The sequence below is a fragment of the Staurois parvus genome, unplaced genomic scaffold, assembly GCF_062004578.1.
Source record: "Staurois parvus isolate SC_StPar_1 unplaced genomic scaffold, SC_StPar_1.0 ptg000031l, whole genome shotgun sequence".
In the NCBI taxonomy this organism is placed as follows: domain Eukaryota; kingdom Metazoa; phylum Chordata; class Amphibia; order Anura; family Ranidae; genus Staurois; species Staurois parvus.
Window position 1 is genome coordinate 2209640 of NW_028317827.1, and position 23719 is coordinate 2233358.

Consider the following 23719-nt stretch of genomic DNA (forward strand, 5'->3'; position numbering starts at 1 on the left):
TTCTGAGCCAAATCTAGGTCAGACGGTAAGCTGCAACTTTCTGCCTGTTTAAACTTAAGTAATGTTCAATTTTTCTGTAATTCATTTCTACAGTACACATTTTCTCTGGCCAAAAAGACACTCAGTAAAATAAAATGGGAATATTGCTTCTAAAATAGCTGAAGCTTCGTACAATTAATCTATAATTCGATATTTCCATGAGTTATAAATGACTGCAGATTTCACCTTTTCCACTCAAATGTGCATTTGTGTTAAATTGGTTTTGCTATGCCGTATTAGATAAGGTTATTTAAAATAAAACAGACAAGACAGTCTGAATGGGGGGAACCAAGAGCTTGCTCATTAGATCTGTTATAAGATATCTGAAGAGAGGTCAGCTATTTTAAAGATCACCTGTCATGCATATTTGTGTTGTCAGCCATATTGCAGCTCATACATTATTCAGTAATTTGATTTATGAGGATCCAATTACATCTCTGAAGCACAAAATTACTTTTGTTTCTACACAACATCCTCCACTATCTTCTCCCAAGTCCATTTTATGCAACCTCTACGTGAGTCCAAAATCTCATTGTTTGGTGAAATGTGGCATTTTCCCAGAGGCCACCACTCTGAAATCATTCCAGTCTGAGCCTCCACTAAATGGATATTCTAGTATGACGTGACAGTATGACTGTTACATAGAAGCATTCTCTGGGGTACAAAAAATTCATAATAAAGCCACAACACTTAGAAAGAAGCCATCCTTCTTGCCACTGTCTGGTTTTGGCTTTGAAGAGAAGTTCTGAAAGCTGTGCCCAAAATCAGGCAAGCAGAGGGCAAAGGACTCGTCACCACTTTTACCTGTTGTCCCCCTCCATCTGATCTTTTTCTAATCACTGGCTTTCCATGGCTTGTTCTGCAATATATATGCATGGAGGTGGCCATATTCATAGATTTTAGGAATGAATATAGAGGTATGCTCTGTATAAAAAATTGCCACTCTGAATCAGACAGCTTTTATGGACCTTAGCCACACCATTGTTCCAGGTATGTGGCATGTTCCTGAAAAAGCACTGGTTTTACCTGTTACCTATGAACTGTAAACTTCAATAAACTTCTTAAGTATACCTTCAAGTGTGATGACCTTTTATTCAGAGTACGCCTCTTTACGCATTCAAAAGTATCCCATGGAGAATCTCCTCCATCGCTTTTAGACATGCATCAGCCCACGGCCTTAACAAGCCCTACGGAGTTGCTACTCCACAGAGCTTCCAACAATGTCAAACCATCCACCAGTCCAGTGCCGTCACACACACATATACCTTCAAGTGTGATGACTTTTTATTCAGAGTACGCCTCTTTACACATTCAAATGTATCCCATGGAGCATCTCCTCCATCGCTTTTAGACATGCAGCAGCCCATGGCCTTAACAAACCCTACGGAGTTGCTACTCCACAGAGCTTCCAACAATGTCAAACCATCCACCAGTCCAGTGCCGTCACACACACACATCGGATATTTTGGTTGCGGCAGGGTTTTGCTTCCTTGTGTCATAATCTCCAACAAGCAGAACAGTGAGCAGCACAGTAAAGACATCACCAAATCTCACTCCAAATCTCATAAGACTAACAGTCAGAGGCAGCAATGACAGCAGTGAGATCTCACATGGTAGATATATAGCTTTGAGATTGTAGGCACATACCAAAATGTACACTGATTGTTTTCAGACAAATGGTGTAGGATTTTCAGGATACTGCTCAGAAAAAAATGTTCATTTCTTGGTGGTAACAGGTCCACTTTATCAAAAGGTGTTAATCTGAAATAGAATATGTATACGGTGGCTGAATGTTAATGGAGAGCGTGCATCAGCTGAACATAGGAGAGCCAGAACTTGTTAGGAAGGACTGATGTGTAGATATGAAGCAAGGTGACAGCGTTGGTTTGAAACTAGAAATTTGACTGCATGAGCCACAGTGATTGACAGCAAGGGGCGCTGGGTACTACAAGCAGATTCAGATTCTAGCTGTCAGCTAGTGTAACACGGAAAACAACAGGGAAGACTGGAGCTGGGCAAAGAGTATGCTAAATTTGGAATTCTGAGCATATTTTCCTATAAGTTAAAAACACTATTTTATGCATAGATACAGCAGGTATAGCCGCATTTCCATAACTGTCTGGTGCCATACACAATACGTTTGATGTGCTAAAGGTAAATAGGCTGTTTGACCCAGAGATAGTGAATGGGTGAAGCTCTGCTTACTTCCATCCATCATCCAATCATGTGGAAGCAAAATGCTGTTTTATTTAAATTGTCCTTTCATGTAAATAGTTATTCTTTGCAAAGTGAAACTTCGCCACATTTAGTGGGGCAAATTCCTGTGCAAAATGCAAATTTCCTTGCAAAGTGAACTGCCTATTTGACTTTAGTAAATCAATTCCAATATCTCTCTGCTAGGATCACCTCTTTCACAGAATATGAGAGAGAGATAGGGGCCACACTCCAGAACTTTTTCTTCCAATAAACGTTATTGATTTAGGAGACCAAGGACAGTCTGCTAGAGCTCTTCCATCTGATGTGTTTCACTCACACATAGCTCACAAAGGTCTTTGTGTGTGAAATGCGTCAGCAGGAGGAACAGCGGTAGGCTATCCGTGGTCTCTGAGTGCAATAGAGTTTACTCCAGGAGGAAAAGCTTAGGAAAGTTTTAGTAAAGTATAACTAAACCCAAGAATACATATTTAATATATTGCATCCTACAGAAAATACCTGTTGATCTTGGCAGTAAGCAGTGTGTAACTTTTTGTGAGCTTCATCAAAGAATATCTTCCTTCCTAGCTCTCTTTTGCAAATTACCAATTGATCTGCCCCATGTAATAGAGATTGAGATGATAAGGACATGTTAGTCATCTATAACAAAGAACAGCCTAGGGTGACAATGATGGCTCCCTCCATAGATACAGTGGAGGTATGATTTAGCCACCCAAGGACAGGAATTATTTCTGAGATTACTGGGTGATAATAAAGCAGAGGAAGCTTTAAAAAAGAAAATGAATTCAGCCACCACACCAAGGACTAGTAAATTGCAATATATTACATTTTTTTTGGTTTTGGGTTTAGATACACTGGAAGTATAGTACCAATAGTAACAATCAGCATCCATTCTAGTATGACTTCGGTATACTTAATTCTGATTCGCTGCAATAGCATACCTATTAGCAAGAATTATGTGGCAAAGAACACTGTGTTGTTTTAACTAGCAATTGAGTGGTCATACACCGCTGTACATAAATTACATTTATGTGTTTTTTTCCCCACAAATAGAGCTTTATTTTGGTGGTATTTGATCATCTCTGCCTTTCTCATTTTTATGTGCTATAAACAAAAAAAACTGACAATTTAAAAAAAAAACTATTTTTGACTTTTTGCTAGAAATAAAAATTTTTGCTACAATATCCAAAAAAAGACAAACAAAATAAAATGTCTTCATAAATTTAGGCCAACATGTATTCTGCTACATGTCTTTGCTAACACAAATCCCAATAAGTGTATATTAATTGGTTTTGGTATATTAATTGGTCATAGCATCTACAAATAGCGGAATACTGGAATTTTTAGGGTTTTTTTCATACTAGTAATGGCGGCGATCGGTGACTTATAGCGGGACTGCACTGACACTGGGTGGGAACTAACTAACTGCTACTGACATCCCCAGTGACACTAATACAGTGATCAGTACTAATAAAAAGCACTGACACAGTACCAATGACACCGGGCAGGAAGGGGTTAACATCTGGGGCGAACAAAGGGTTAACTGTGTGTTAGGGAGTGTTTTTATTGTGTACTATGTGCTGTTTTACTAAGCAGACCTGCTGCTTTCTATCTCTTTGCTGTGCAGAGATAGAAAGCAGCACGTCCATGCTGACAGGAAAGTGATCTGTGTTGCTGAGAGTGTCCCCTCTCAGTTTCGCTGTTGATCGCTGAGTCCCGGCCGGTAATCGCCGACTGGGGCCCAGTGATTGACATCCTCAGCAGCCAATAGCAGCAAGAATAGGGTGAAGTGCACACGCGCCCCCTACCCAGAAATGCAAAATTACATATACAGTATTTACATGACTTTGCGCAGTGAAGCCTCCCTGTAGCAGTACATCAGTGCACTGTAAAATACTCTTTGATAGATACGTAGTGCATTTGTGACACAAGTACTGTATATACCTCAGATCAAAATGAGGGACTAATGAGAAGGAAGAGGGATTGTAAGTTCACCTTTACCGGAAAAATGAAGAGTAAACTAACATTGTACAACCCAGTCCCTGCTATACTTACCCTTGAGGATTCCCTGTTCTTTTCCCTTTTCTCTGTGCAGCACTTCCAGGACAAACCAACCCGAATCACTGTTCCTGTGACCAATCAGAATCGCTTTGGCCTGTCCTGGATTTGCTGCACAGAGAAGAGGGAGAAGAGCAGGGATTTCAAATCCCCAGTGTGCTGGAAATGGGAAATTGACCGCTTGCCAGAGGTAAGTGCTCTGGAGAGAGGGAGAGGTGAGGATGTATGGTGTTAGTTCACCTTTACATTTTTTCTGTAAAGGTGAACTAACCCTTTAACTTTGCACCTTGAAGTGTTGGAGCTCATCTAACTGCCAACTGGTTGTGAATTTTGGGAACAGTGCTAGCTTTGAAAGGTTTGTTTCTGGAAATGTCACAGGTATTAACAACAAACCACCTTTTTAATAAATTTGCTGTTCCTGTGAGATAAATCTATATTGATAAGCCGCATTTAAATGTATGGTGTGTGACAAGCTCAAACATTCCAACTCAGCAGAAAAATGTTCTGGACATAAATCGAAAAGAATTATGTGTTTTTACAGAATCTGATCCCTTCCACTCTTATCAGTGAAGACTGCGGTCTTATTAAAATGCAGAGCTTTTCTACATATTCACATCACACATCGTTTACCATTTGCGTGTATACCTGAATATTTACAGTTGTCCCTGAAAGTTTCAAGTGATATTAAACTTTTGTTTGACTTTTAGATCTGGCAGTGTGGTGGATCGCTTGAAATTGTAACATGCTCACATGTGGGACACGTCTTTCGAAAGGCCACTCCCTACACCTTCCCCGGAGGGACAGGTCATGTGATCAATAAGAACAACAGAAGACTAGCGGAAGTCTGGATGGATGAATTCAAAGATTTCTTCTATATTATTTCACCAGGTAAGTGTCTTGCATTTAAAAGAGAAAGTGTAAAGAATTTCTAAAGAGAAAGTCTAAAAGAAATATATGTTTTTTAAACTAAGAAACTGTTGAAAGATCTACAATTTACATTTTTGTTCTTGGGTTTAGATACGCTTCAACTTACCCTAACTGGTAAAGTGTTACTAAACCCCGGACCCTGCATTCACTATATCTGGTCTCCCACAGTACACACAACATGTAAATGTAATTATTTTAGTAAATGTAAACTGCTAAATACCTTTTTTCATCAGCAGTTAGAGCTTGAAGTTATGTGACTTTAGCACAGCACTGGTTAAAGCTTGTAGGAAGAGTTTTCTTTCTGCTCTAGGAGGGTGCAAAACCCCTGACCCTCTGTCTGGACAGTGCTGATTGGACCTGTGATGATCACATGCACTCTCCCAAGAAAAAAAAAAATCTCAAGCAATACACACTAAAATGAGCATGTGCATGTGACTTCGGGTTCAGTCTGTCTTATCAGGTGGACATTTGAACAAGAGGAGGGGCAGAGAAAACAGGACCAACAGTCTTTTTACACAGTGCAGAGGATTAACCCCTTAGGTTCCACAGTGATATAACAAGCATGCTTTACTGCATATACAGACTGATTTTACTGTTGTGGGTTTAGTAACACCTTAATGCTAAAGGCTTGTAAAGCTTAAATGCAGTCAAAAACACAAATAGAAAAATCAGCACAAGTGACATGGCTTACAGTTAGTACAATCTGTCCCTTGTGTTGATTCTTCTTCTTTTAGTAATAATGCACTTGGTCCTGTAACATTCCCCCACCACAACTGCAATCTTCTGGTGCGGGGGAGGAGGGGTTCTCATCAACAGCTTGACTATGCCTGCCCTTACCTGCCAGATCTGCCAATCATAGACGCTGTCCTACAGGACCTCTAATGCGAGATGGGTGAATTAATGATAGCTTCTCCCCCTCCATTCACACATCATGTGTCATTCATAGAAGCAGTAGTATGACTTCTGTAGATGGCATATTGGGCAAGAAAGGGAGGGCATAGTCAAACTCTCTTGATGAGAGCTCCGAACAGCCCCATAGCTGTACTAACCCCTGATACACTGAAAGATTATAGTGACGGAGAAGGAGGGTGCAGGAGGGAGTGCATTACTACTAAGAAGATCAGGACATACACAACACAGGGGTCAGGACAATCACATTATCTGTAAGTTCACAAGAGCATTTTTTTCTATTTGTGTTTTTGGCTGCACTTAGGCTTTAAATTACCCAGCAACAGTCTCATCGGTTGAAATCCCAACCATGAAACTACCTGTATGGAGTTTGCATGTTCTCCCTGTGCTTGCTTGGGTTTTCTCTGGGTACTCTGGTTTCCTCCCACACTTTAAATACATACATGTAGGTTAATTGGCTCCTGTCTTATTTGGTCCTAGTATGTGTATGCATGAATGTGTGATAGGGACTTTAGATTGTAAGCTCCTTATGGACAGGGACTGATGTAAATGTATAATATATGTAAAGTACTGCATATATTGAGGTGCCACATCCATACCTGTAATAAATAAATAATAAAATATCACCCTCCACTCAACGCCTAAAGCCTAGTACACATGGTAAGTTTGTTGTCATCAGCCCAGTGGGCTAAAAACAAAAATGAGATATTGCAAGGAGTTCTCTGTACTAATGATTCGACATTAGTACAGCGATCTCCCCGCTGAGCTATTCTGACAGGGGGACTACCCCGAAACCAGAACACACTGGTCAGCTCCTGCAGCCATTGGCTGAGAGCGCTCATTGGATGCCGATTGGCTGCTGGTTTTCCTGCATGCTCATTCGACAGAAGCCGGACGTGAGATTGGCTTCTGTCAAACAAGGACTTGTACACACAGCCTGAATGTTGGCCGGTATCTATTGTACTAGCTGATTTCAGTCAGTATTTGTCCAATGTGTACGGAGCTTTACACTAATTTAACTTTTAGATACAGTACCTTGACCTACAAAAACCCCAAAACTAAACTGTAATCTAAATTTTTGAGTCAATACTTAACATTCAACTAATTCTGACATTGGCAGATACTTCCATACCGATTCATAACAGTCTTGCATCAATTCATACTGACGCTAAAATGACGATGCCCAAAAGTGATTATTCACAAGTAGTGAAGTAGGAATTATAGATAAGAATCATAGCCCTGGTGAATGCACTGTCAAAACAAGTCAGCAATGGTAGCTTCCATATTTGTATTATGAGAGATTCCCTTTATTTGAGTTAGATGAACTGTGTTGCTCAGGTATACGAGATATGTAAAACAGACAATGATAATTATCATATCATAATATAAAGACTGTAAGGATATTTTTGTGTTCCCCTTCAAAGAGCACAAGGAGCTTCTATCTACAGAACACTGTATTAGGGTGCCTTTTTATAACTCTAAAGGAGATGAATATAGCTGCCCCCATGAAAGTAAAAATGTAAAGGTGAACGTTTCATAAGAAGTAAAGGCTTTCTTTTATGAAGCATTACATATAATGGGCAACTGTACAGGGATCATAATCTAAAAATTGAATGCGGGTGTTAAAAGCGCCTTCTTGTACTTTCATTTATATTCATGAACACCTCAGGAGTCCCTATATCCACGGGGCCCAAATGCAAATTCTACCTCTAAGTTCTTACAGCAGAAGTCAATGTAATGGAATTGATGGTTTAGAGGGACATAGAGGGGGAGGAGTGTAGTGCGTCAGACCACTAACCTCCTAGCTGGGAGAACTCATTTGCATATTAAGTGAACAGCATTCTGTGAATCCTGGGGTGCACATATGGCTGCTTTTACCTTTTGCTTTTAGTTTCCAGTCTTTGATTAGCTCAGGTTCACTGTAACAAATCCGAAAAGTTAAAGAAAAAAAGTTAAGTGCTCCCATATTTTAGAAGTGCATTTCTTCAACAGACAGAGGCAGAACATTATATTGAAATTGTTAATGTTAAAGTTTTCCAACCCAACTTGGGGAAAGTGCCCGACTAAACTAGAATTACATTTATCAGAAATAGGGGGAAAAAACTCCAGTATGATTCTGGAAGAAAAAATAGCCCTTTCCTGGGGACAAGAATTAAACTACAAACTACAGTCTCCCAAATGTTATTTTTCACGACTAAGGTATTGCCTTGCATTGCGGCTGTCATGACCTTGAATATGCACTCTAACAAAATAAATTCACCTTTACCCAATAAACAGTCATCTGGAAACATTATTTGGGTTTGAAAGGCCAGAGCAGCCTATTATTAAATAACAAAATGCAAAAATACAAAATACAACCTTTTTACCAAAACCATTTTTCATTATGAAAAATTATTGCAACACTCATGTCAATGACTGACCTGATTTTCTGGTCTAGGGTCTATGAAGGCACCTTTATTTTACCAACCAGCTGTAGCTGCCACAATTCCACTTAAAGGCCCTCAGCCGCAACTATACCGTATCAAAGTCAATTTAACTATCAATCTATCCTCGATGCACATTACCATTAGTGCCTTAATGCCTTAACTGAAATAGGAAATGTACACCCATACCTGCAACCCAATATTGTCCAACTTTTAACAACCATCTACTGCAGGGGTCCTCAGACTTTTTAAACAGGGGGCCAGTTCACTGTCCCTCAGACCGTTGGAGGGCCGGACTATAGTTTTTAAAAAAAAAAAACTATGGTCATCTCCTGTACTGTGTCCGCATTTGTTCAGAGACTGCGGACATACAATGGCGGTGGGAATACTGGGCCGGCCGCTCTATAAGACGCACATTCATTTTCCTTAGAGCTTGGTGAATGTAGCAAAGCTCTGCTGATTTCCATCATCCAATCACGTGCAAGCAAAAATGTGTTTTTTTTTTTCATTTTCCTTGCACCTGATTGAGTATTCTATACAAAGTGAAGCTTTGCCACATTCAATAAGCTCTGGGGAAAATTAGTGCAACTGCATTTGCAAAGTACACAGGTATTTTGCCTTTAATAAATCAACTCAAGTGTCTAAAGATAAGCATGTGCAGGTCAGTTGATGACCCCCACATTATAGCTACACAGCCAACAGATTGTGCAGAAAATGTATACACTGCAAGGATAACTATATCTAAAAATTTGAACCCGGGCACTTTCTGGTCACATGCAGACTAGGTAGCTTACTGGCTTCCAGGTGCATTTTGGGAGATTAATGTCATCAGACTTTCTTCCTCTTATTGTCTAGCCTTCCTATGTAACTTATCACAGGAAATAATGCTTCATAAATCTCTGTATCCCCTGATCCCTCATAAATCTCTTCATCCCCTGATGACTTGTCATGTCCTCAACACTCATAAATCTCAGTTATCTCTCGATTCCTTATAAAACCCTGCATCCTCTAATCTCTCATAAATCTCTGCACCCCCTGAGTCACAATAAATATCTGCACCCCCATAAATATTTGCATCCCCTGATTCATCATAAACATCTGTATCGACTGAACCCTCATACATCTGGGTATCCCATGATCCCTCATAAACCTCTATATTTCCTGGTCAGTCAAAAATATCTTCATCTCATGATCACTTACAAATCTCTGCATCCCCTGATCCCATATAAATCTCTGCATCTCCCAATCCCTCTTACATCTCAGTAATCCCCTGATCCCTCATACATATCTGCATCCCCTAATCTCTTATAAATCTCTGCATCCCCTGATCCCATATACATTTCTGCATCTCCCAATCCCTCTTACATCTCAGTAATCCCCTGATCACTCATACATATCTGCATCCCCTAATCTCTTATAAATCTCTGCATCCACTGATTACACATACATCTTTGCTTCTCCTGATCCTCTATAAATATCTGCATCAACCGATCCCTGATAAATCTCTGCATCCCCTGATCCCTTAAAAATCTCTGTATGCCTTGATTCCCCCATAGATCTCTATATCTCCTGATCCCTCATAAACCTCTGTATTGGCTGATCCCTCATATATATGGGCATCCCATAAACCTCTGTATTCCCTGATCTATCATAGTTACATAGTTACATAGTTAGACTAGCTGAAATAAAGACAAAAGTCCATCCAGTTCAACCATTAAAAAAAAAGAAAAAAGTTATAATCCTATACCCACAGTTGATTCAGAGGAAGGCAAAAAACTCAGCAAAGCATAAACCAATGTGCTCCTGCAGGGGAAATCTCTGCATACACTGATCACTCATAAATCTCTGCATCCCCTGATTCCTCATAAATCTCTGCATCCCCTGATTCCCCATAAATCTCCGCATCCCCTGATTCCCCATAAATCTCTGCATCCCCTGATTCCCCATAAATCTCTGCATCTCCTGATTACTCATAAATCTCTGCATCCCCTGATTCCCCATAAATCTCCGCATCCCCTGATTCCCCATAAATCTCTGCATCCCCTGATTCCCCATAAATCTCTGCATCTCCTGATTCCTCATAAATCTCTGCATCCCCTGATTCCCCATAAATCTCTGCATCTCCTGATTACTCATAAATCTCTGCATCCCCTGATTCCTCATAAATCTCTGCATCCCCTGATTCCTCATAAATCTCTGCATCCCCTGATTCCCCATAAATCTTTGCATCTCCTGATTACTCATAAATCTCTGCATCCCCTGATTCCTCATAAATCTCTGCATCCCCTGATTCCCCATAAATCTCTGCATCCCCTGATTCTCATAAATCTCTGCATCCCCTGATCCCTAATAAACCTCTGTATCAGCTGATCCCTAATAAACCTCTGTATCAGCTGATCCCTAATAAACCTCTGTATCGGCTGATCCCTAATAAACCTCTGTATTGGCTGATCCCTCATACATATGGGCATCTCATGATCCGACATAAACCTTTGTATTCCCTGATCCATCATAAATCTCTGCATCCACTGATCACTCACAAATCTCTGCATCCCCTGATCCCTAATAAACCTCTGGGCATCTCATGATCCCACATAAAGCTCTGTATTCCCTGATCCATCATACATCTCTGCATCCACTGGTCACTCATAAATCTCTGCATCCTCTGATCCCTCATAAATATCCGTATCCCTTGATCTTTAATAAATCTCTGTATTCCCTGATTCCTACTACATCTCTATATCCCCTGACCCCCACAAGTCTCTGTGTTGCTTAATCACTTATAAATCTGTGTATCTCCTGATCCCGCAACAATCTCTGTATCCTTCATAAAACTCTGCATCCCCTGATCTCTCATAAATCTCCAATGCCTTCTCTTTGCTTGCACTATTAAGGTACATATATAACTAGCAGCAGAAGAGATTTACAGTGTTATCAGTTACTGTGAACATAAAGATGTATTCAGAGGAATATATAATAATGACCTTCCTCACAAAAACAAAAAAACAAACAAAAAACAACTATGGTTGCTTTTATGCTCCTGATATTTGAAAATATTCTTTTCTTAAATCATCTCTCTATTTTTTTTTTTGTAGATTAAAAAAAACTTTGTTAGTTTAAAAGTCATTGCTCCCAGCAGTAAAATAATATATTGCAGAGCGGGAGTTTCACTATTCTCGGTTAACTTGTGACAGTTTTTTGCATAATATTCTGTTTTAATTACTGCAGGTTAAATAGAGTTTAAGCTATCTCAAGTAGGTTACAGAGATCTGCTTTATTAATTAGCAGTGAGCCAGAGGAAAATATTTAAATACAATTAAATGCTCCATTCAGTGCTCACTCGAGCAGATCTTGACTTTAAAGATTTCAGTGCAAACAGACTTCTTATCCTGAGATGCAGTTTATACAATTACTGTACAATCCAACTATTTCCAGTTGCACAGAAGTGAACAATATAGGAAAGCAAAATAACAATTTGCAATGAAGATTTCATGTGAATACATCCCTTACAAACGCAGAGCGGTGAAGTGAACATAGCTAACAACAATTATAAAATGATAATACACAATCTAAATTCATTGATTGTATTCTAATGTGTTGTATTCATAAATTACAATGCAACATCAAAATAAAAGTGCATCTATCGTCATAAAATAAAAAATATATTCAGTTCCAAATATCAGTTATTTCTAGTCTTCTACTATTAAACTGAGCTATCCTAAAGGTTGTAAACGTAATTTGTAAAGATCCGCACACTTTTACATCCTTGAATTCTGTGTCATGTAGGGGTTGATTTGCCAAAGGTAAATATACTGTGCATTGCAAGTGCACAGGGGTGGACTGACCATTTGGAAACTCGGGCACTGCCCGCGGGCTCGGGGTCAGTAGGGGGCCCCATGAGATGCCCCTGGTACCTTTTTCATAGGCTTTTTTGAGTTTGGGCAAGGACACAGGGGCCCCATGATCCCCTATTGCCCGGGGGCCCCATGAGTTGTCAGTCCGCCCCTGCAAGTGCACCTACAAGTGCAGTTGCTTTATATCCAAGGGGAAGATCTGAAATGAGCTGAAGCTCTGCTGATTTCTTTCATCCAATCATGTGCAAGCAAATGCTGTTTTTTATTTTCCTTGCATGTTCAGATCTAAAGCAACTGCAACTTGCAGTGCACAACCTATTTGCCTTTATTAAATCAATCCCATCGTCACTATGCCCTGTGAGTAGGCACTGCTGTGTCACACATTTTACAGAGCCTGCCTTCTGAGCTACAGAGGTGCTGAGAGGGATACCACAGGATACCATGGGATAGGTAGTCCTTAAAAATTGAATGTAAACAACAGAGGAGTGTCATTGTCAGTGCAGTAACAAGGAATGCCAGGAAGGCCACTTCTCAGGACTCCCTAGACATCTAATAGTGTTCCACTGCAAGAATCCCACTAGAAGCTGGTGTTGATGGGAGTTCGGCGAATGGGGTGCAGTGCTTGAAAAAAGCACCACAAAATCATTTTAACTGAACATTGTATACTAACCCCCCCATCCCCGAGTAATTGCTGGATAAGTAAAAAAAAATACTTGACTAAATCCCTAATCATGTGGACAGGCTGGCCCCAAGCCTTATAATATATTCCCTGCAGAGGAGCAGAGTGTTTCTTTAGGCTTACACTTCCTAGGTGATGTGGACACTTACTGTTGGCTGTGTATAAAAAAACTGCAGCAGCATGATGACGTCTACCGCAGTGCATCATGCCCAGAAGCAATGGTTGGATGGGGCATGGGTGGTGGAGTTAAGTTACTTTATGGCAATGTATTAAAAAACTGCTGAATGGATGGGAGGGGGGCATGAGGAAAAGATTGGAGGGGATAAAGCTTTGCCTGGAGATGGGATTTAAACTAAAATTTTAGGCAAAATGTTTTTTTTTCCATTTTGGATAGAGCAAGGGAGGGTTATAACCCCAGTCAGATTTTTTCACTATCTGTGCCCCATTTGGGAAATTTCCCTTCACTTACTGTCCCAAAAGCCAAAAAGGAAGTGAAAGGGAATCTCTCCAAAGTAAGGGAATTCCTTGGGGACCCCCAGGTCACCAGAGCTAGTGTCCTTATTGAAAGATCTCCCCTCTATTACGTTTCTGGGGACAACTCAAGATTTGGGATTTTCCTTTACTTTCACTTTCAATGATAATGATAATCGGGACAAATAGAGAGGGCAAATCTCCTTAACAGGAGCACAGACATCAATAGAAACTGACAAGTGTTCTAATCCCTCTGTACTTTATCCAAAACTAAAAAAGTTTTGACTTTAGTTACACTTTAAATGCAAATGTCTGAATGGAGCCAAAGATGGTCAAATAATCTCAAAGTAGTATTTGTTTTCTTATTTTGACACTTTCATAGCAATATGCACTGGTGAACCAGTAATGGGGCAAAATGTCTCCTCCACTAATTTGTTAGGAGTAAGTTTAGAGTTTACTTGCCCCACATAGGAAGGCAGGCACATGACCTACCTCCATTCTGCCAACTCCTTGTACCATGGGCACTGAGGAGCCCAGTGGCACCATTCAGAAGGGTAATCCTAATAAAGGCAAAAGGGCCAGTATTGACATAACAGGGGACTACATTATCACTTCCCCCCTTGCCATATCTGTTGTAAACAGGGGAGGAGAAAAAACTTTTTTTGCTTTACATTTTGTCAAAAAAAGTGGAAAAAGGGAACAGGTTCAGCACCATGGATAGTACCATTCTCACATGAAGAAGTACATTCAAGAGACCCTGAAGCCAGACCATCCATTTAATCAAAAATCTTCTCATAAGACTATACTGTATGTGAATGTAACATAGTTTATGCATATTATTTATTGTGAAGACATCTTGGATGTGATGTCAGCAGCCCCAGCAGATTCAGAATGGTCACCAAGTGACACTCTATAGCAGCCTTTTTCAACCTTTTCAACACAGAGGAACCCTTGAAATAACTTTCTGGTCTCAGGAAACCCTTGACAAAAATTACTATATCTACAATTGATGATACATTAGTGTGATGGTCAGTGGGAAGAATGTTCCTTCCTCCCTTACAGGTAGCTAAAAAGATCACTGGTGTCAGTGGGAACTTATCTGAGAAGCAGAAATTGCTCATTGCTCAAGGATCCCCCAGCAAGCTCTGGATGAACAGTAGGGTTCCATGGAACCCTGGTTGAGAAACCCTGACCAATGGTATTTCCTTTCATTGAATCCCTGGCAGCTATCTGAAAGATTATATCGTGAGGGGAGGGGCAGAGGAAAGTGGGCAGCACAGATAGTAATTAGACACTCCCAGAAGAGAAGAGGGCTATGACATGCAAGGAAGTGAATGGTTGTGCTAGATAATGGACTCTTCCTGGAGTAGTCACATTTTCTAGCATGTTCAAAAGTGCATTGTAACTAAATAAAAAAATGATTTCTGTAAAGAAAAAGGATGTAACTAAGCATTTACAATGCTTGATTTTTCTGTGTTGTTACCTATAGTGACAGTAGTGCTGCTTTACATAAGGTAAATAGGCTGTTCACTTTGCAAGGAAAGTTGTATGTTGCCAGAGAATCTGCCCTAAAGCTTAGTAATTTCACTTTGCAAAGAATGCCCAATCATGTGCAAGTAAAATAAAAACAACAGCATTTTTGTTGCACTTGATTAAATAATGAATGTCAGCAGGTCTGCTGTTAGAAACCACGAGGTCCCATACAACCAACTTGACAACCCCCCCTAAAAAAAACCCCCACAGTTTACTATGCTTCAGTAATGAATGAACACAGCGAGTGATCGATACCGATCACTCACTGTATTCATTCAGGAAAGGAAGGGGTTAGTTAATGTGACATATTTCCCAGACCCTTCCCCCAATCTCTATCCTGACGGATCCTGAAGGAAGGGTTATGAGTGCTTTGGGGGGGGGGGGGAATTACTGGAACCGATCCCCTGTATGACTCTGTCTCTACAGAAGCTGAAAACCAGCAGAAGGGAGAGGAGAAGAAACAGATTTCAGCTGCTGCAGAGAGAGCCATGCAGGGAATTAGTTCCAGTGAGCCCCTCCCCCCCGTGCCGATCACCCTCCCTGTCCATATCTGATTCACACAGCTGCCTGGGCCCCCCTGTTGGCCTGGGCCCCATACAGGAGGACTGGTGGTATCCCCTTATCCATAGCCCTGGATGTCAGCAGAGCTTCACCTCATTCACTAAGTTCTGAGGAACATTTCTGAATAAAGTGCAGCTTCTCTTGCAAAGTAAACAGCCTATTGCCTTTAGTAACTCAACCCTAGGGTCTCGTTCAGCTAAGAAATTTGCCGCTGTACTTTAAACTTTTATTGACATTTTTCAGATTTCATTTTCATTGACAGCAAATATATTTTAAATATGAATTCTGGACACTATGTTTTATACAGAGTTTCATTGGTCCAGCTTGGACTAATGTAATTATGTATATAGCAGGCTGATGCTCCTGGAAGCCGGAAATCACTGTAGGTGACACCACTACTCCACTGATCTCCGCTTGCTTCCAGTTCCAGTGCTGAGTGGCTGTCCTGCTGCATTTTGAACACAGGAGGTTGGCCACTTGGTTTGGGTGCCATTCAGAGAATGCTTTGCATTTTCTAAATAATGCAAAGTATTCTCTGATTGTATGAGGTGGAGAGGTGAGGCGGGGAAGTCATGCTCTCCACCTCCTCCAATCAGAGAATAATCTGTATTCATTCAAAAAATGCAAAGCATTCTCTGATTGTATGAGGTGGTAAGGTGAGGGTGATGTCATGCTCTCCACCTCCTCCAATCAGAGAATAATCTGTATTCATTCAAAAAATGCAAAGCATTCTCTGAATGGCACCCATGCCAAGGGGCCGACCTCCTATGTTCAGAATGCAGCTCAGAGCAAGACCTGGCAGCAAGTGGAGAACACTTCACTTAAGAAGCAGTGTCTTTTTCAGTGATTTCCAGCCTCCATTGGCCAGGTATGGTATATGCATAGTTATGTTGGCCCAAGCTGGACCAATGTAACTATGTAAAAAATATCTATACTGGAAATTCTTCTTTAAATCTGGTAGTTGAATGGATGTATCAAAATAAATGTCAGACTCAGGAGAGGAAACTGAAACTCATCCACTCTTAAAGAGGAGCTCCAGTAGGTTTTCTGAAAACAGTTTTTGTAGCTGCTGACTTTTAATAATCAACACTTATCTGTACTAGGATACAGCGATGTGCTCACCCGAGAGCTGGGGGCCATGTGAACTTGCAGCTTTACAGCCGGGGGCCCACTGCACATGTGCGAGTCATGCTGCTCATTGTTAATGGCCCCGCAGTCTCCTGAGACCTGAGGCGTATCTCAGAAGACTGCGGGAGAGAGGGAAGGAGAACTTCTGCTCAGATTACCTAGGCGATCTGAGCGGAAGTGGGTACCTGTCAAAACCAGGTACCTGTCCCCCCCCACAAAAAATCCCAAATGTCAAAGAGGAGCAGGGTTGGAGGCCTTACAGTGGAACCTTCCTTTTTGGGTGGAGTTTCACTTTAACCATGGTAGTAGAAAAGTAGTAGAAAAGTCCTTTCATATTACTGATAATTTCTCCCTTGAAGTATATGTAAACCCTCACCTTGTAAAGACACTCATCCAGTTTAAAATAGAAATGAAAAACAAAACGTTTGTGTACGATATAAAAAAACATATATTTTATACCTGATTACGTATCCTCTGTTCTCAGCTGCATAAGAAGCTTAGAGAGGAGAGGGTGGAGAAACAGCAGTACACTGATCTTGCCAGTGAATGGCTGTGCATTGGAGGAGAGCAGGATGAGTTCACAGCACAGCTAGAGGACTGGCCATGCTGTACTCTCATGCCTAGTGTGGTCAGTTTTTAATAGGAAAGCAGAGGGGCTGGCAGGATCACCAGGTATTTTACACAAAGGAAGAAATACAAAGAAAACAGGATACTTTTTCATAAAAGTACATAGTACAGCAGGCGCATATCAGGAAAAGGAAATGTTGTGTTAACATATTCTTTGAGAATCTGAAGTTTGAATATATAATATTACTTCCAAAGCAAATTTACAGGATATATCTATTACTACTTATGTGAGATGTTTGCTAAGCACATAACAAAACATATGTTTGTTTTGTTGTATCTAAGAGGAACCACTGTAGCAGCAAATGATTAAATTATGCACAACTCCTGGTTAGTTATTAAAAGAGATACTTGGCAGATATTTCTGCAAATTATTAAAAACACATTAAATAGTGATTTATTTTTCTGTGTTTATTGATCACGTCACTCCTTCTGCTTGCTAAGTGCGTATTGATTCATGCCTGGAGGAGTACTGAGCAAATGTTTATCTATAATCAATAAAAATTAAATCCCAACTATCCAGTGTAATTGTGTGTTCAGACTCTAAATTAGCACAGTTACTATTGCTTTTTTTGACTTTAAGATTTTAAATCAGAGTTTTAAATACACATGTAGAAAGTCATTAAGGCTGAACATCTGGGAAAATTAAAAGACTACCTTTGTGGAGGGATTCCCCCAGCACTGCAAGGGTTAAATGTTCATTTTTGTCTAGAGTACTCCCTCAGCAGCCGGTGGTCTTCTTTGCTCTGATGCTGTAGGTTGTGGGTGGGCTCTCAGCCTCCTCACCTACAGTCAGGTCCATAAATATTGGGACATCGACACAATTCTAACATTTTTGGCTCTATACACCACCACAATGGATTTGAAATGAAACGAACAAGATGTGCTTTAACTGCAGACTGTCAGCTTTAATTTGAGGGTATTTACATCCAAATCAGGTGAACGGTGTAGGAATTACAACAGTTTGCATATGTGCCTCCCACTTTTTAAGGGACCAAAACTAATGGGACAATTGGCATCTCAGCTCTTCCATGGCCAGGTGTGTGTTATTCCCTCATTATCCCAATTACAATGAGCAGATAAAAGGTCCAGAGTTCATTTCAAGTGTGCTATTTGCATTTGGAATCTGTTGCTGTCAACTCTCAAGATGAGATCCAAAGAGCTGTCACTATCAGTGAAGCAAGCCATCATTAGGCTGAAAAAACAAAACAAACCCATCAGAGAGATAGCAAAAACATTAGGCGTGGCCAAAACAACTGTTTGGAACATTCTTAAAAAGAAGGAACGCACCAGTGAGCTCAGCAACACCAAAAGACCCAGAAGACCACGGAAAACAACTGTGGTGGATGACCGAAGAATTCTTTCCCTGGTGAAGAAAACACCCTTCACAACAGTTGGTCAGATCAAGAACACTCTCCAGGAGGTAGGTGTATGTGTGTCAAAGTCAACAATCAAGAGAAGACTTCACCAGAGTGAATACAGAGGGTTCACCACAAGATGGAAACCATTGGTGAGCCTCAAAAACAGGAAGGCCAGATTAGAGTTTGCTAAACGACATCTAAAAAAGCCTTCACAGTTCTGGAACAACATCCTATGGACAGATGAGACCAAGATCAACTTGTACCAGAGTGATGGGAAGAGAAGAGTATGGAGAAGGAAAGGAACTGCTCATGATCCTAATCATACCACCTCATCAGTGAAGCATGGTGGTGGTAGTGTCATGGCGTGGGCATGTATGGCTGCCAATGGAACTGGTTCTCTTGTATTTATTGATGATGTGACTGCTGAAAAAAGCAGCAGGATGAATTCTGAAGTGTTTCAGGCAATATTATCTGCTCATATTCAGCCAAATGCTTCACAACTCATTGGACGCGGCTTCACAGTGCAGATGGACAATGACCCAAAGCATACTGCAAAAGCAACCAAAGAGTTTTTTAAGGGAAAGAAGTGGAATGTTATGCAATGGCCAAGTCAATCACCTGACCTGAATCCGATTTTGAGCATGCATTTCACTTGCTGAAGACAAAACTGAAGGGAAAATGCCCCAAGAACAAGCAGGAACTGAAGACAGTTGCAGTAGATGCCTGGCAGAGCATCACCAGGGATGAAACCCAGCGTCTGGTGATGTCTATGTGTTCCAGACTTCAGGCTGTAATTGACTGCAAAGGATTTGCAACCAAGTATTAAAAAGTGAAAGTTTGATTTATGATTATTATTCTGTCCCATTACTTTTGGTCCCTTAACAAGTGGGAGGCACATAAGCAAACTGTTGTAATTCCTACACCGTTCACCTGATTTGGATGTAAATGCCCTCAAATTAAAGCTGACAGTCTGCAGTTAAAGCACATCTTGTTTGTTTCATTTCAAATCCATTGTGTTGGTGTATAGAGCCAAACATGTTAGAATTGTGTCGATGTCCCAATATTTATGGACCTGACTGTACATTGTGGGATTGCTGAACTTTGCTCATGTTCATGATTGATTTATTTATTTATTTCAGGTACTTATATAGCGCTGTCAATTTACGCAGCGCTTTACACATATATATTGTACATTCACATCAGTCCCTAACCCTCAAGGGGTGTACAATCTAAAGTCCCTAACTTACATTCATACATACACATATTAGGGCCAATTTAGACAGGATCCAATTAACCTAACAGCATGTCTTTGGAGTGTGGGAGGAAACCGGAGTACCCAGAGGAAACCCAGGCAGGCACAGGGAGAACATGCAAACTCCAGGCAGGTAGTGCCATGGCTGGGATTTGAACCAATGACCCTAGTACTGCCAGGTGGAAGTGCTTACCATTTAGCCACTAAAGCAGTGCTGAAGAAAAGAGCCTTCAGGGGTTCAGTTGCCCAGAGAGGTTGAAACCTGCTGAAATGTATTCTAATCATACAGTACAGGACAAAGGAACTTTATTCTTGGACCATGGGTTATATGCTGCTACCTTCATGTGACTGAACACTGGCAAAACTGTGCTGACAACACTCTCTAGTGTGTCCTTATAAACCCACCAACTCCTTGAGGCTCCAGTTTTTTTGCTAGTAACTTCAGATGATGGACCTCTTCTGCTGTGAGAGTTCTTTTTTTCTCCCCAATCTTTGAATGACACATTTTTCAAGATCTGGCGACTTATTGCTACAATAGCAGTGTCTGGATTGGTTACCCTCAATCTATATCTTGGAAACCATACCCGGACCCAGTTTGCTTCAGGCACTGGATCTTGTTTTTGGGGCACACCTTGGTATGTGGTGCTATGAATGAGTTAGCTGCAGGGTGCAATACAAGTGCAAGGCTGTGGTCCATTTCTATGGTACCCAGACTCTGAGGACAACTTCAGGGCTATGCCCACCATGATCAGTGAAGCCTGGACCATGGATGAAGAACAGTGACATGGACTAAGTTAAACAGGGTGTCCCTCTACATTACATACTGGTTCCTTACTCCGTGGGGTAGATTTACTAAAGTTGTTGCACTCAGAATTTGGTGCAGCTGTACTTGGTAGTCAATCAGCTTCTAACTACAGCTTGTTCAATTAAGCTTTGGCAATAAAACCTGGAAGCTGATTGATTTCTCTGCAGAGTTGCACCAGATTTTGCATGCTCCAATTTTAGTAAATAAATCTTTGCATGTCTTGTTGGCTCCTTAGTATACACTACACATATTCTACAAGGCACACCATAGTGCTAGATACACAAGCTCGTCAGTGTATTGTGGCATACTGGTACTGCCTTCCAAACAGTATTGCTGTCTACTATCTGGCTTTCAAGCACTATTGTAGTCTGTAAAGCTTTAGGCTCCTTTCACAGGAAGGGTCCAATTAGATCCACCTGTCAGTTTTTCAGGGTGACCTGATTGGGCCTTCTATTCACCCCTATGGACCAGTTGGTGTAAACGGACTTATGTCCATTTACACCCACGGACCTGTCATCCACCAGCTCTGCTCTGATCAGCAGGGGATCAGCAGACAGATCCCCTGCTGATCTAAATGGAGCTTTCCCCATGTGGAAGGGGCCTTACAGCAGGGTACACAGTAGACATTTTGGATACAGCAGAGAACAAAAAATAATACCCCTGTCAAGTTTTTTTTAGCCATCTGTGTTCTATTTGAGAAATTTTTCTTAACTCCCCGTCTAGTTGAAAGAGGAAATTACTTTAAAATGAAAAAAATCCCCTCTTGGACATACCCTACATTCCATTTCTGGATACAGCAAAATTCAATTTTTTCCCCCTCACTTTCAGTTTTAGTGACAGTGGCCATCAGAGCAAATATAGAGAAAAAGTCTGTAGCTTAACCCTTTGAGGACCGTAAGGTTTTGGAACGCCAAAAGAATCAATTTTTTTGTTTTTAAAGTTCGTACACTTCAGTTGCTGTAACTAAGCCATTTCATGAAATAATTGGCAAAAAGCTAGATCCATTTGCTGTTTGTTGATAAGAACTAATATTTTGACTCAAACCAAAAAAAAAAAGAGTTTTAAGTTCTTAACCAGATGATACACGCAATTACAAACATGGGACAAATACGTCCTCAAAGGGTTAACAGAACAACAATGAAGGGATTTATGGTACTTTTAAAACTAAGTTTAATAATTAGGACTTTACTTATTTTAATGTAGTTAGAAAGTGTTCTTCGTTTTGCTGTATGTGTAAGTTTGGAATTTGGCTTTAAACTTGCACCTCTCAGCAAATAAAGCTAAACTTCAATCGGATTATTTAACTTATTTCAATGTCTTTATTACGGACTTGGCAGTATTACTGAGAACTGCGTTAGCTACGGCGATCTATCACGTTCTGTTTGATTGTTCTGCTGAGATTAACTCTATCGGACTAAATCTATGTATCATTTCTTCTTGGAACAACTTCAGAAAGTGTATTTGGAATTCAACTTCCAGGCTACTTAGCTTTGTGATTGAAGTGGCGCTTGTTAAATAATCAGGCCGCGTTCCCCATAGATGGACTGCGCTCACTTCCACAGAAACACTTAATATGGTGCACCTACTATATGTTTTACTCATCAACCTAATGCTATGGAATAGGAAGATAGAGGTGAACTTCCTAAAAGGCTTGCATTGTTTAAAATGAGAGAAATACTAAAACCCATTTGAAGCATTGGTTTAATACTTATTATGCAGTCATTGGATGTTCTATTTTTTATGTGTATCAAAACCCCCCAAAAAACAATACCACCTACCTGGAGTTTGCATGTTCTCCCTGTGCCTGCGTGGGTTTCCTCCAGGTAATCTGGTTTCCTCCCACACTCTAAAGACATGCTGGTAGGTTAATTGGATCCTGTCTAAAATTGGCCCTAATATGTGTATGTATGAATGTAAGTTAGGGATCTTAAATTGTACACCCCTTGAGGGTTAGGGAATGATGTGAATGTACAATATATATGTGTAAAGTGCTGCATAAATTGACGGCACTATATAAATACCTGAAATAAATAAATAAAATAAATAATTTATGTATAGCAGCTCACCAATCCTTAAAGCTGTATTAAACCCAAAACCAAAAATGTATTATATTGCAGCTTTCCAGTTATTAGATGCGGATCCTGCAACAGTTTTTTTTTTATGCTGTTTTTCCCTCTGTTTTAACCTGGTGATCTGGCCAGCACCACACCATCGGTATTAGTGAGACACCATTCAGGAGGAATGAGCCAGAACACAGCAGACAGCAGCATTGTCAGTCTAGTGGGAGGGGAGTGTTAAATGTATTAGCAGCTTTGAATACAATTAATACTTAATATTGAAGCAAAACTCCAGCTAACACTTTATAATCAGTTACAGCAAACCATTTTTTTCATTTTGGGATAAAGGTTTTACAAAAATAAATAAAAGCTGGTCATTTTAACCACTCCTAGTGTTAAATGCATTGTCTCATCCATGTAAACTGATTCATTCTGCTGTAGTGATCGCACTTCTGAAAAACAAGAGACTTGCTGGCTGAATTAACCACTTGCCCTCTGGAAAATGTACCCCCCTTCACGACCAGGCCATTTTTTGCTGTACGGACCTGCGCTAGTTTAACTGACAATTGCTCGGTGATGGACTGCTGTACACAAATGACATTTATGTTCTATTTTTTGTACTATGAATGAAAACAGACCAAAAATTTTAAATATAAACTGTATTTTTTACTTTTTGTTATAAAAGATATCCAATAAAGAAAATAAAATTTCTTCATAAATTTAAGCAAAAAACCCCCAATAAGTGTATAATAATTAGTTTGCGTGAAAGTTATAGCTTCCACAAATGGGAGTATATATACTGGATTTTTTATTTATTTTTTATA

At 40.3% G+C, this 23719-nt stretch overlaps 1 protein-coding gene across 3 annotated transcripts in view; it reads left to right on the forward strand.

The window, feature by feature from the left end:
* Window positions 1–23719, forward strand: part of GALNT13 (polypeptide N-acetylgalactosaminyltransferase 13) — a 398708-nt gene that overhangs the window by 286843 nt on the left and 88146 nt on the right. For all 3 annotated transcript variants that reach the window (XM_089659616.1, XM_089659625.1, XM_089659631.1), the window contains exon 7: window positions 5019–5199. In XM_089659616.1, coding sequence (XP_089515742.1) covers window positions 5019–5199 — 181 coding nt within the window. The remainder of the gene's footprint in view (window positions 1–5018; window positions 5200–23719) is intronic.